Genomic DNA, 15,091 nt, shown 5'->3' with positions numbered 1-15,091 from the left:
TGCCTGCTTCAGGCTACATAAAGGACCAGCAAAGAAGTGCTGTGAGATCCCACAGCCCCAGTAGTTACCACTATCCTGACACACAGCCTCTCTGGTGTTGGCTCACTGACCTGTTATCATTGACGGCAGAGATCCTAGCACACAGCAGGCACTCAATTGCTCCTGAATGAACAAATTCTCAGAAGGCAATATCCCCATTTTACAGACTAACAGTCTCAGAGCAGCTAAATAATTTGCCTAGGATGACACAGCTATGTAGTGAAGGCGCCAGGACTGACTCGCCCCCATGGGGCTCTGGGAGACAGACATTTAGCACTTCATTTCAGTTGAGCTAATTAATGCCATGATACAAGGATGGAAGCTGCCATGACCCCGGAGCACAGGCGAAGACGCTGCTCAGTCCACCTGGGTAAGGAAGAAGGGAGGGGAGGGGTCCATAAAAGGAGTGCTGTCTGAGGACCTGGGTCTTGTTGAGTAGGAACAGGTTTGGGCAAGAAAAGAAGAAGCAGGACACTCCAAACAGAGGGTTTAAAACATGGAGGTTTGAGAAACATGGCAAGGGTGTGGCTGACAGGTGGGAGAGTGATGGGAGCTGAGACTAAAGGTCACTGGCCAAGACCAGATCACAGAGCGCCTTGCAGAGCAAGCTAAGAGTTTGGATGGTGTCTTATGGATTTCAGGGAACCAATAAAAAGCTATTACACAGGTACGAGAAATACAACTTCCTTTATGTGATTTAACTTACCTCTATTTGAAAATGACTTATGTAACCCACTCCTGATGGGAGAATAAACCCAGTATCCTGAAGCAGGTGGGGGTGCACTGCCTTCCTTCCCATCCTGCCATGGTTTTCTAATGGGAGTCGAGGCTGTGCGCTTTAGGCTGACACCAGAGTCCTTGGTGGCCTGGGAACTGCGGCTGGAGACCTAAAATATATAACAGCAGAGCACACTATCTCTTGCAAATAAAATGGCCAATATGGAGAAATGTCAAAGTCTAGAGCAAAGTTGAAAAAGAACTGGTTTCTTTTCACACATCATAATTCTCACTGTTCACAGAGTGGGACATGATCACATGGTCATGTAAACTGCACAGGTACCAGCCTGCCTTCTCCCGTACTCATCTTCCCTTATGGTTTCTCTTCTTCTGCCTTCTCCTTGATGGCCCAGCAACCAAGACCAAGGAAATTAGAAGCCTTCGAGACAATCTGGGGATATTAGTCTCCTGCTATCCTGGGAGCCTGGCATGGCTTTCAAGCTCTACTCTGTCAGCCTCCCTCCTCCTTCCCAGTCGTAGGTCTATCCTCCAAACCCTTGTCCAGCTCAGGCTTACAATGTTTTGCTCTAGCCTACACGGCTTCCACCTGCAGCCTGGGTTGTGCCAAGGACGTCTGGTTTCCTTTAGATTTCTGGGAGGAGGATCTCAGATTGTGCTCTTGGGGGCTGTGATTAAGTCTACACGGCCCTGGGATCCTAGCATGTCAGGGCTGCTTCTCCTGACTGCTGCTGTCAGCTGATTCTAACAGGATGTCACCCAGACGCCGCCCCCCCAACCCCCGCTTTGAATGAGAACCACTTACTCTCCTTCCTTCCCACAAGCCCCAGGCTGCAAGCCCCGACCATTTTGCTCCCTGAATATCCCTCAGTCTCATCTCTTCTCCAACTCCGCTGCTCCAGCTCTGGCTTCTTCTAACCTTCATCTGAATGAGCTCAAACAACCCACACAGAGTTCACCCACTGCAAGTCTAGCCTTCTCACTCTGCCTGACTATTCTTCTTCAAGTACAGCTCTGATCATAGTACGTGCAACCACAGTTTCCCAAGACCTGCATAATTAAATGCAAGGGGTTTTGGGACCCTTTTTTTAAAAAAAAAGCACGACCCCAATCTATGTTTCCAGCTTCACCTGTCATTGTTCCCCTCCAACCCTCCAGCCCCGTAAGGCTACCTGCCATGGGTAAGCCACTTCTCCTCTTCCCTGCAGGCTGCTCCTCCCTCCTGAAAGTCCATCCTTCGAGGCTTGCTAAGTACTGACTTCACGCCCCTGCTTGTGAAACCTTCTTTCCTAAACATCCCCATGAGATGAATCTGTAACACCTCTCTGCGACTAGAGCGCACAGGTCTAGTCTGTTGTCACATGCCTGTCACTGTTTTGGGATTACACTGGTGTGCCTGTCTTCCTCACCAGCCCACGAGCTCTCTGAGGTATCATGGAACCCCACCAAAGCCTAGCACTTGACTTAAACCTCAGTAAGCACTGAATGAATGTTTGTTAAGATGAAATAAAATTAAGGTACCTATTTTTCTGTCTGAGCCTCTGTATAATTCAACAGCCATTTTCAACACTCTCTGGGCTCAAATTACTTTATCCCCTTACGGGATCCTCATTCAAGGACCCCACAACATACCACTTGAGCATGAACAAGCAATTGCCACGTTCCTTGGGAATGTCCTATTTACATCTCACACAGTACAAATACCTATGAAGCTTGACGCATGGCTTAGCCTAGCTTTGTGGTTCTTGACACCTGATCACAGATTTGGGGAAGGGAACATTGTCACACTTTCTTCAAGAAAATTCAGTACACATTCCCAGCACTACAGACTTCCTACTTTTGATGATGATGGTGGCGGCATAAAGTACCAATAGCCTCGTCTTCTGAAAGGATCTGCCATGCTGCTGATGTAATCGTTCTGATAAGAAACTTCTCTCCGGAGCTCAGCAATTTCTTCCAAAACATTTTCAAAGCCTCCTTTGTTATCTGTAAAGGAAAGCCATTCTCTGAAGCTGGTATGAAATCATCTCCTTCCTTTCTCTCTCAAAATACAAAAGTAATTCCATGAGAGCCAGTGATTTTTATCAGTTTCTCAAAATTGCCTTTTAGCCTGTTCTTTGGTAAAAAGTTTCGTTAACACTTTTTTTTTAATTGAAATATAGTCAGTTTACAATGTTGTGTTAATTTCTGGTATATAGCATAGTGATTCATATATATATATATATGTATATGTAGGACCTTGTTTATTTTTGCTAACACTTTCTATAAAGAGGACAGACATATCCTATTGCTGTTCATTTACAAAGTGGGCCAGAGAAATAGATTTGTAAACATTATTTTTTTTGGAAAATACAAAAATAAATCTCTTCTCTCTTTAAAATCAAGTCCCTTAATACTGCACTTAGATAAAATGTTTTTTAAATTCTTTGCTTTTACTTATTATGCTAATTATTACGGCTCTGTAAATCAAGCATGGAATTGCTCTGTTAACAGTTAAATAAATTTGCTAAAAGTAAAAAACAAACAAGATGATTTGATTCTAGAACAACTACAAAATACCACTACCAAAATCAAAGCCCAATACTTTACCAGCCCCAGTGAGGTTTAGTAAATTCCGCAGTCTTCCGATCTCTGTCCTTTGTCTCTCCATGGTCTCATTCAGTTTCTCAATTTCTAGCACCTGTGAGCTTGCTCCTCTGGTACTTACATCTACTTTCTCCATCTCAATTCGAAACTATTGAAAAATCACATATACAAAGTTGCCAATGAATATTCTTTCCCAGATGCACTTATCCTTGCAACTCGATTGCAGTTCTATGATTTTTACTTTACTAATGAGGAACTGCATTACTCCTTACATTTAAATCGTACTATGTCTGACACACAGTAGAGGATCAAGTACTGACTACTGATTGCACCTCAAAATTCTTTGAGATGTCACCTAACAGTAATTCAGTCTTTCAGCAACTTACAAGGAGGAGGTCTCAGGGTACCAGAACTGACCTGCTCCTCTTTATCCCTGAGAAGATTCTGCAGGAGTTCAATTTCTGCTTCTGCTCGGGTCAGATCCCTGGCCGCTTGCGCTGCCTTTCTGCTGAACCTCTCCGTTTCCTGCAGCTCCTAGAAGTGACAGAAAGGCACCACTGCATTCGCAGGCCGTTCTCTTCATTTCTTTCTTCTTCTCAGACTGATTCCTGTTTTCGTCAGGTCACCTGCCTGGCTATCCCATGCACGTGTGATGCCAAGTCCCACCTCACCTGTGCTGTTCCCATCACTTGGCAGCCCACTCCGCCCCACTGTGGGGGCCAGGTGGCAGGGTGCTGCATCAGAAAGAGCAAGGGCTAATTTCTTCCTCCCTGTTTTACAGTGTTCCACGGCTGGTGTCTCTCTGGACTCCCATGATTAGATTTTCCCTCCTGTGATCTACTATCTTAATCTCATTAGCACTTGCATCCTATAGACTGTAACTGACTTACCTCAGTCAGGAGTCATAACAACCCTGTGAAGTAACATATTATCACCTGCCTGCACAAGATGAAAAGGTTGAGATCTAGAAGGATTATACAGCAAGACCTGAAGTCAGGTGTGTATTGACAGCTACCTCCCTAAGCAAATCCCTCCACTTTGAGGTAGGGAGACTATGTTTCATTGGACAGTTCCTTCAGGACTCAGTAGAGTACAGGACCCATGGCAAGGCTGTGGTGGGGGAAATAAAATCTTTAGGTCTGAAGAGAAACAGACAACTTTATGATGGTTTATAAAAGAGACAAAGTCTGTAACAAGAGATCAATAATACAGGTTGCTATGTTTTTTGACAGGAGCAGCCCAGGTGGCAAACCTGTTCTGTACATGGGACTCACCTCTGCTCGTTCCTGGTTAATTTTCATAACGGTCCCATGAAGGGACTTAAGCTGGTCTTTGGCCACGGTGAGCTCAGCTGCAGCTAGCTTATCAGAGGCGGCCACAGCTTTCTTCAGTTTCTTCAGTTCTTTATCTAAGCCAAGAAACTGCTCCTGAGATTTGGCATCTTCAAGTTTCTTCTAAAATAAAAGAAACATTAATTAAAGCAATAAATCATGTGGTAGCAATGAATTAAGATGTAAGCTGCACGAGGGCAGGGACTCTGTTCACTGTCACACACTCCCTGCCTTGAACAGTATCTGGTAGATAGCAGGTGCTCCTGAGTCATACATAAATAAAAACATCTCAAAACCGCATGATAAACTTAAAATGAAATCGGGTTTCTTATTCAAGATCCTTAGTGATCACAAAGCCATTCATTAGTTGTAAAAACATTTCTTGGCATCATCACCAAGCAATGGACCAGCCCCTTGTGACGGCTGAGTCAGGCACTGGACATACGGTGGTAAACAAAACAGACTTGGCTGCTGCCCTCAGGGAGCCTATAAGAGACACATATCAAACAGATAACAGACAAATGTATAACTAAAATTGTGATTACTGCTATCAAGGGACAGAACAAGGTATTACGTGAGAGGCTAGCAGGGAAGGTGTAGATTGGTGGAGAGAGGGCAGTCAGGCAGAAGAACAGTGCAGGAACACGGTCCAGGAGAAGAAATGGCATGTGGGAAGGCCAGGGAAAAAGACAGAACTTGGGAATTCTCAGGAACTGAAAGCAGCAGCATGGTGAGAAAAGGAGACAGCCAAACAGGAAAATCACACAGGGCCTCATAGGCTTAGGAATTTTTTCTTTATCCCAAAAACAAAAGAAGCTGCTGGAAAGAAAAGGAGATGGGGAGGGCTGACAAGACCCTATTTGTGTTTTTGGTAGAGCATGTTGGCTGCTCTGTGGAATGGGGTCATGAGTGCAAGTGGGAGATCTGTTAGGTGGACACAGCAGTTGTCCAGAAGTGAAGGGATGGCTGGATGAGGGTGGTGGCACCGGAGAAGGAAAAAAATACAAATATTTCAGACAGATTTTGGAGGCAGACTCAGTAAGACTTGGGAACTGATGGGATCTCAGTGAAGCATGAAGCAAGTCATTGGCCAAGGCTGGGAGAAGGGCGAGGGCAGGTGTGTGGCGTGAGAAGGTATGAACACTGTAGCGTGGGAGTGAGCGCACCAGAGAAAAGGGAGTGCTGCCCGAGTGCGCTGGCAAACATTTACAGTGCGACCACTACACCTGGGAGGGCGACTGTTTTCTTCAGGAATACTTAGCCATGGGTGCAGGTCCAAAGAAAGTAGACAGCTGCAGTTTCATCATAGAAGATAAAAGGGCAAAGGATTTGAGGATATTTGGAAAAAAATAATGGTGGTAATAGCAGACCATGGAATTTAAGTTGGACAAGGAAGAAAGTAGAGACAGCAAAGCATAACAGACAGAAAAGGTGGGGCTGATGCACTGGAATTATCAGTAAGGTTGAAAAACGATCAGCGTGAGGGTGCTGACAGGATAAGAGGTTATGATCAGAGTGGGATGTTCCAGTTTGTGACTTCAGAGGTGGTTGGTGCAATTTCTGAACTGAACAAAGTCTGGGGCATGACAATGGGAGTAGATGGCTGAGGGGGCTTGGATAAGTTCAGAGGCCTGGCATTAGAAAAATGAGGAGTTGAAAGTAATATCCCACAGATGTGTCCAACTGGGCAAGGGGTTCTGAAGGAGGCAAACTCATCCCAGTAGCATTTAAGTACCACCTAACCGACTCTGAAGTTACTCCTTACATCCCAGTTCTCTGCTTTCCATCTATCATGGCGCCCTTGTCTCGGGCCTTTGATTTGATGACACGGATCCAGGTTTTTCTAGGTCAGGTCCCCCCCGGGGCAGCAATGCAGCCAGAAATGATTGTGCATCACACCCGTCTCAGCTGGCCCGACTGCCAGGAGCAGGACTCTGACAGCAGGGACTCACGTGTCTTGCCCACCTTTTTCTCTAACTCTTGGAGTTGGGCCAGGATTCTCTCCTTCTCTTCATCAGCTTCCTGAAGCTGGAGATCCGTAAGGCCTTGGATTTCCTCCATACTTTTTAGATTTTCTTGTAAATAGTGAATTTCATTCTCCAACTGCTGAATTCTTGCTTCATGTTGCCTCTTGTCAAAATTAATCTGTGAGCAAATCAAGTTTCAAAGATGATTTTTAAGCAAAATATGTTTTGAGCCAAATAAAAACCTTCTAGGGAATTATATTTCATTTTACTAGAGAGTATGATGAAATGTTGTACTAATGAGTTACTGGGCATGGTTTTATCACAACTGTTCTCTAGGATCCATTTAAATATTTGCCTCATCATTAAAATAATTATATCAAAAAATCGGAGTCTGGCTCCACATTACACTCTAGCAATGTGGCATTATTTACCTGCGTGTTAAGAAACGTCTCACTTGCTTCTAAAACAAGGACAACACAGTGTCTCAAAGAAGCCTGACTTTGACATCAGTAATCATATTCAGGGTTGAATTTAAGTCACACCTATTTGACTTGTTAGGAATGAAAATAACAATACACTGTATTTACACGAGAAAGGAAGCACTGTAATTTGCTGGGAAATACGGATATTTTCTAAACACTTCCCTCAGCTGTCTCTTGCCCTTCTCTTACTCTTGCTTCGAGGGCTCTCTCGCAGGCCTGCCGGAACTCTTCTTGTCCGCTTGCCAGTCTCTCTTGATGCAGAGCCACTTCTTCTTGGAGTTTTCTCTCTCTCCCTTGAGCTTCGTCTCTTTCCCACTGGGAGTGTGCAAGGATTTCACTGAACTGCTTCTGCAAATCAGCAAGACTTTTCCCTAAGACATCTGAAGGACTAGGTATGCTGGTAAGGGGGGAAAAAAAGATGAAAGAAATGTGACTTTTTTAATTAAAACTTTTTTTTTACTTACTCAGTTGTTTTTATCTCACTTCTTATACTTGCACATTCTACCAAAACTCTCTACCTTTGACTTGGCAGGACTGAAAGGAAAAGAGTTGAACTGTGACTTGCTCTATCTTCCTTTTCCTTAATGTTGTCACTTTAAGCCTAAGTGGCTGTATAGGGAGTGACATTTTATTTTTGATGCTGGATGTTGGGTGCACACATGCCACTAACACAGGGGCAGGAGTAAAAATTTTTGAGTTGTGTGGAATGGGACTGGTGTCATCTGTAGCAAATTACTGCTCATCTCCTGAGTGTAAATCATTGTTTTATCAAATGACTGACTGTTGCCACTCTAAAAGCACAGGCTCCTATCAGGCTAACAATATGTGTCCAAAGAATAAATGTCCATTTCATATATTGAAATTAGCCTCAATTATCTTTTGGTATTTGTTTTCTGTCTAAAATGCATAATGTGGCTCTACTCCCTGACCATATGCAATAAACTTTCAAGAAAGGGTTACTCTTAAAATGTTTATGGCTTTTAAATTAAATAATACTGCAAAGTATAAAAGATTAAAAAAAATCAGTGACCATTTGAATAAAGCAATCTGTGTCTCAATCATGGTAATATGACAAGGGGGAACCTTATAAAAGAAATCGGCCATTAATGGTGGTTGGAGAGGGTGGGGGTAGAGCTCAGCAGTAAAATGAGTGCTTAGCACGTGCAAGGTCCTGGGCTCGATCCCTAGTACCTACATTAAAAATAAAAACTTTAAAAAAACAACAACAAAAGACAAAAACCAAAGAAAACCCAGTAGTTGGAAAGGTGATTTTATCATTGAACCTCACATTTACAGCTTGGCCCACTCTGCACCTGGAGGTCTTGATCTTCCATTACCTCATTTCCCCAGCTCCCGATTTCAGCTTTCTCCTTAGCTCATCCACACGAGCTGCCACTTCTTCTGGATGAATCAAGCCATCAACTACATGGTTAAGGTGATTCTGGAAATCTTTAAGTTGATGTTTTAACAGTTTATTGTCATCCTATGGAAGAGGGTAAAATGGAGAGGGGCAAAAGTTACCAAAACAAAATTAAAATTACATCTCCATCCACAGCCTGTATTACTTACCATATGATAGTTCTATTCAACTCCTTTCATCAATTTTTAAAAAACCCTTTCCACTAGAGTCGACAATATCTGTTGATCAAACCAACCAGGCATTATGATGTTTCCCAATGTGATGCAGAAAGAAGTTCCTATGGACATTACTTGTGAATGTCTTCTTGTCAAAAATCTAAATATAAATCTGAATCTAAATAAGCCTCCATATGTGAAATAAGAACATCAACACCATGGGGATCAACCAGCAAAATCTAAACTATGGGAAACTCTACAGGACAAAGACCTACTTTTCTTTAATGTGTAACAAAGGGGAAAAAAGCAAACCTATAGACTACCATAGGCTTAAGAATCATGGGGGAGGGTGTTGCTCAGTGGTAGAGCGCGTGCTTAGCGTGCACAAGGTCCTGGGTTCGATCTCCAGTACCTCCTTTAAAATAAAGTAAATAAATACAATAAACCTAATACCGCCCCCCACCACAAAAAAAAAACCCGAAGAATCAAGTCAACCAAATGCAATGTGTGCACCTTATTTGGATTCTGATTCCAACAAAACACTTGTAAAAAATTTATGAGGTAATTTTAAAAATTTGTATACTTAAGGTATTTGATAATATTAGGGAGTTATTATAATTTTAAGCTGTAACAATGGTATCTGCACTTATGCTTCTTTTTTAAAACCCTTATTTTAGAGATACATACAGTATAGTACAGTATTTACAGATAATATCAGATGTTTTGGATTTACTTCAAAATAATTCAGCTTGTGAACAGGTGTGAGGGGTGGGGTGTGGAGGGCATTACAGATGAAATAAGACTGGCCATGTGTTATAGATGAAATAAGAGAGACCATGTGTTGGTAACTTGAAGATGGGTGAGATGTACATGAGGATTCATTTTAGTATTCTATTTTTGTATATACTTGAGATGTACGTAATTCAAAGTTAAAAAAACAAAAAACACCTCATAATACTCAGCTTTGCCAATCAACTGAAAAATGGAGTATCTAACAATGAAGCTTCTCTAATAGCTTATAATTCTCTGTGGGAGTATTTCTTATATGCTAGCATATTTTCACTACTAACAAACTAACAAACATATCTTGACCCCACAATTAAATTCAGACAATGCCTCTTTCAAGTAAAAAGAAACAGCTAAAATTTTTCTAAATTGTATAGAAAAATAGTTCTATATCCTATTGATTTTATTCCCCGTGAATACCTATATTCTACTTGAGTGATTAATTTTCTTCAAACTCGGTATAACACTGTTAACTAAAATGGAGAATTCAGCCCTGCAATGAACATGCCTGCCTCATCTGAAGTCTTTTATCTGTAAACTGTCCCTGCCCTTTGCCCTGAGGCACCCATATTTGGCCACAGGTGATCCGACCCAAGGACAGCAATCCAGTGACTAGCCAGAAAACGAGTTCTCACTCTCTCCAAAATTTGAGCCAAGATCCAGTACAGCAAGTCGGTATTATAAGAGCTAGAACTGTAAAGTTAGGTCAGATTGGGGCTGGGGTCAATGCTGTGCCAAACGCAATGCCCAGAGAGACAGAGAAGGAGAAATGAGAGCTGAGTAGGCCCTGAAAGATGGACACTAGCAAGCTATCTGTCTCCTTCCTTGAGCTAGTGTTAGGTTTCAGTTCACTGCAACTAAATGACTCTGACAAAGACTAATTAGAGTTTAACTTGTACTCCTTATCAGAAGGTTATTAAGCAAAGGACCTAGCTCTAACTGAGTCTCACAGCATTCTGGAGAGTTGACCTCAGTTTCTACCTTGGAGAGAAGGCACCTGAAGAATTTATTTTAGTCATTTTCTTTAAGAGATATATCCTGAAGTATTCATGGTTGAAATAAATATGGATGAGATTTTCTTTAAAATATTCCAGGAAAAAAAATGTGGACTAACTGAAACAAGAATGGCAGAATGATGATAATTGTTTAAACTGTGTAAACAAAAGGGTTATTTTCTCTGTTTTTGTTACTATTTGAAAATTTCCATAGGAAAAATAAAAATCCAATGAACACCCAACACACACACACATACACACACACACACAACTCACACAAGAATGGAAAACATATATAACTTTTATGATACTTGCTTCAGAAGCTGAAATGATTAAATTCTAGGTTATTAAATTTCCTTCAACTTTGAGGAAAAGATATTCAAGGCATTGGAAGATGAGAGAATTTAGTCCTATTTGTCAGAAGCCCCCCACTACATGACTTTTTGGAGCCTTCCCCCAAATCACAGCAACTCAGCTCCTTTATTCCTGGTGGAGTAGAGCAGCTGTCACCTCAGGCAGCCAAGTGGCCGCTGACCTCACAGATCCAGAGAGCTGCATGTTGATCCAGGTACCTGTTTGTTCAGACATCTGTCCTCTCTAAGAGAGTTTAATTACCTGGAAAATCCTGTCCACCTGCTTCGCCTGCAGTTTATTGGGCAGATTATTGTGATAATAGCTGTAAAAATATTCTGCCAAAGGAAACCCTGACAAATGTAAAATGACTGCATTTTTAATAATCCTTTTGAGAAGAGGATTGTGAAAACTTTACAATTCAGAAGTTCAACTGCAACTCACTCTAGTTAAATTCCTAAATCATTACAAAGATATTTCAGTGGAAGAAGAATGCATCAATCCGATAATTTTAGCTCAAATTGGTGACAAATCTGCGTTTAGGGGAAATGCAAGGAATTGCTGTCACCATAAGTTTACACAGTGTTCTCTGTTTATTATGGACACTACCTCCACCTCTTAGCACCATCATAACAACACAAAGGATGTGTATATTAATACTCTTAAAATGATGGGCTCACAAAGGAACAGGGGCTGCGGTACTGTCCCATCCAGAGTCCCTTTTTTCCAAAACATTCATGTTGCTTACTACTGCATGCAAGAGCAGGTTGTGAAGTGTTTTGACTAATAAGGATGGCAGCATCCTTGGGTGTCCTATGTAACGATGTACTGGGAACCAACAAGTCTCTACCTGCAGCTGTTTCAGTTGGGCGCGGAGCTCACTATTTTCTTGTTCCTTCTCTTCTGAGAGCTCGGCTTTTCCAAGGGCATTCTCGAGGGCTTGCTTTTCCTTCTCAAGTTCTGTTTGAAGAGCTGACTGTTCTAACTATTGCCGTAGAAAACAAGGATATGAAAACATAAAACAGCAATAATTTATGATCTAAAAAGGCCTAAATAAATTTACATACACACGCAATCCCATGCTAGCTATGGTTTAACAGTAACTTAGTTTTATGTTATTAGAAGCCCAAGGTAATCTTTTCACATGCCTCCTTAAACAATTAATACTTAAGGAAAAGTAAGCATCAAAATTAGCTCAGCCCAGATACACCAAATCAGAATCTCCATGGGTGAGCCCTTTAAAAGCTCTGTGAGTGATTTAATAATTACTGCTCTTTTCCCTTAGACCAACATTTCTCACACTGTGGTCCTCAAATACCTGCATCAAAATCACTTGGTGAGCCTGTTAAAGATGCCCAGACTCCATCAGACTTGATGGGCTAGGATTTCTAGGATGAGGCCCAGGAATCTGCATTTAACAAGCATTGCAAATGACTTTATGTAACTAAAGTGTACCAATCAGAGATCTGTAAATCAGAGAGAAGATTTGTTATGCTCCATACTCTCAATGTGTGTTTTGAAGATCAATCCTGGCAGTCTTGATGTCAAGGAGAATGTCCCTTTCAAGACCACATGAATTTGTGAAAAGGCCAGGTTGTTATAATATTTTTGTCAAGACTTATGAGAAAATAAATAAAAGACAATGGAAGTACAAAGGATAATGGGTTTTAAGCTAGTAAGGGCTGGCTTAAAAACTCTTAAAAGAAGAAAACTTATTTGAAAGGAGATGGCACCCAGAAATTTTATTTACCATTATTTAAAAATATGTATTTACTGTTACTTTAATTGTTTTCACCTCAGCCTCCTGTTTTCTGCACTCTGATCATGTCAACTAATTTTATAAAACTTGGTACTCTTGAGAAATATAATCCTGACAATTGGCAAGTGGTCATTTGATATCTGATAAGTAAAGAAAAACAAAGTAACATAACTACTATAATAAGCCAGACCTCCTTTCATTTCCTTTTCTAACCATATGAATGCTATTTTACATGAATTCCTGGGATTCAAATTATCTTATTTCACTTGCATCTAATTAGGACATATTGACCTTCCTCATGTGCCCGACATATAAAATCTGGGTATTCACTGTGCTCTGCATCTAGTGGGAGAGATGGACAATCTAAACAGATGATTATCATACACACGATAAAATGCTTTGACTGAGCAGAGGTCAGCGGAAAACCAAAGTAGAATCCTGAACGTAGATTTTCAGTAGGCAGGAGAGGAAAGTCAGGATGGGCTTCCTGGAGGAGGATGCAGCCTATATGGCCAATAGTTTAAAAAAAAAAAAAAACCCTGTATTTTAATGTGATCAAGAATATACTATAATTGGCTTCTGTCTGCCTCTCTGCCCTTATCTCTCACCCTCATTCCTTACTCCTCTCCTTGCTCCTGGCATACTGGAGGCACACTTCCAGCACTTCAGATGCATTATGCTCTCTCTCCTGGCCTCTCTGCCTAGAACATACCCCTTACCCCTCTGACCCCTCCTCCCTCTGCATGACCAAATCCTAGTCATTCTTCAAGTCTCAGTTGCAACATCATTCCTGTAGGGCAGTCTTCCTCGACCACTCCTCTCCCGCCATAGAATCCTATCCCTTTCTTTCTCCAACACCTGTTTCACCTACTAGACTGTCGGCTTCACAAAGACAGTAACCATTCCTGTACAATTTCCCTGTAGCATCCATGGCACCTCACCCTCAATGGGCAATCAATAAGGATGTATTGGATGAATAACTATTTCTCTAATTTGCAAGCACAATTTAGTGGATATTTCATCCAACTAAAATAGGAAGTAGCAAAATAAAATTTAACATCAACTTAAAAGAGGTCTCTTAAAGCTGTTTAGAGAAAAAAAAAAACTAGAATTTATTGATTATCAACTGCTAGATGCTTTCAGGACCACTGTCTCACTTACCCTCACCATAACCCACTTTATAAATGAGGAGGCATTTGTCAGAGGCTCAGAGCCACAAAGTGATTTGCCCATATTCACACAGGGGTCATATTTAAGCTCAGAATGTCTGACTCCAAAAATGTGCTCTTCTCATCGCTCCACATAAATTACATTAAAGTGTTTAATCTTAGATTAAATTAAAGTAAAGCTGACATGCTAAGGCCCAGGCTACTTGGTTTCTAGATGGCTTTATGCTCTTACTTACCTGGCTGAGCCTTGTTAGTTTTTCCAACTCTTCTTTGAGCTGGTTGGCTTCGGCATCCCTTATTTTTAACTGAGCCTCTAGTTCAGCCTCATAGGCACTGAGATCTCCTTGGGTCTGCTGCAGGGATGCGTTCACCTCATGCTGCTCCTGGAGGGCGCTTTCCAGCTCTGCAAGATCCTGGAAGGAGTCAGTGTATGTTTAAGTACAGAATCCTCATTGTGCTGCTTACACATCTGCAAATCATTATAAGTCACTTGAGCACTGTAAACCAAATGCTGGCCAGCCAGCGCTGGCCTGGCACAGAAAGTCTTCATTAGCCGTACGATGAAGCTGCAGGCTGTGTGAATCCACGTTGGAAAACAAAACTCTGACTAAAGGTAATCAGAAAAATCAGTAGGCTACAACATATTTTCCAAAGTAACCAGTTGTGTGATACTTTAAACGTGTCTGAAAAACGTGTCTGAATACATAGGAAGAAAAAAAGACAGGATAAAATTTAAGGGCTATTTTCCATGAGACATTGGGATAAATGTTTTCACACTCATTATTTCATCGCATCCTCACAATAACTATGTAAGGCAAGGCATTAACCCCATGTTATAAACAAGGAAATGGAAAATGAACAGCTCAGTAAACAGCACAGGGCTGTGCAGCTAATGTGAGATTTCTGACTCTAAAGCCCACACTCTTTCTACTAAGCCACGGTATGTTTACTCATCAGAAGAACAAAATGGGATAGCATTCTTTAATATTAAGGATGACAGAGAAACTTAAATGAGTGCTAACAAGAACACAAATACATAATGATTAGCATACTACAGTTCTTTTTTTTTTCTTAACATTTTTTATTGATTTATAATCAGCATACCACAGTTCTGATTCATTCTAGCTCGTCTATTTTTTATTATTAAACATTATAGCTTTCATCTATTTATTTGGGATCTTTCAGAATTAGGGGACACTACTCTGGATTAAAGAGGAGGATCCTGTGATGAGAACTTCTATAGAAGAGTTTCTCAATGGGGGATCCCAAAGACCACCTGGCATCTGAATCATATGGGTTGCTTGTGTGAAATGCAA

At 41.3% G+C, this 15,091-nt stretch overlaps 1 protein-coding gene across 6 annotated transcripts in view; it reads right to left on the bottom strand.

Moving 5' to 3' along the window:
* The window catches only part of CNTRL (centriolin), a 75,745-nt gene that overhangs the window by 23,188 nt on the left and 37,466 nt on the right, over positions 1-15,091 (bottom strand). For 4 of the 6 annotated variants that reach the window (XM_031450351.2, XM_064490474.1, XM_064490476.1 and 1 more), the window contains 10 exons: positions 14,012-14,188; positions 11,698-11,832; positions 8,478-8,623; positions 7,330-7,537; positions 6,657-6,836; positions 4,635-4,814; positions 3,778-3,894; positions 3,364-3,508; positions 2,612-2,760; positions 746-926 (listed from right to left, as the gene is read on the bottom strand). In XM_031450351.2, coding sequence (XP_031306211.2) covers positions 746-926; positions 2,612-2,760; positions 3,364-3,508; positions 3,778-3,894; positions 4,635-4,814; positions 6,657-6,836; positions 7,330-7,537; positions 8,478-8,623; positions 11,698-11,832; positions 14,012-14,188 — 1,618 coding nt within the window. Of the gene's footprint in view, positions 1-745; positions 927-2,611; positions 2,761-3,363; positions 3,509-3,777; positions 3,895-4,634; positions 4,815-6,656; positions 6,837-7,329; positions 7,538-8,477; positions 8,624-11,697; positions 11,833-14,011; positions 14,189-15,091 lie in introns of those variants that run through there. The other 2 variants (XM_064490477.1, XM_064490475.1) reach the window with 2 other exon arrangements.

This window comes from Camelus dromedarius, chromosome 10 (assembly GCF_036321535.1).
Source record: "Camelus dromedarius isolate mCamDro1 chromosome 10, mCamDro1.pat, whole genome shotgun sequence".
Lineage (NCBI taxonomy): Eukaryota > Metazoa > Chordata > Mammalia > Artiodactyla > Camelidae > Camelus > Camelus dromedarius.
Note: the sequence above shows the minus strand (reverse complement) of the source record. Positions and strands in the feature narration are given on the sequence as shown.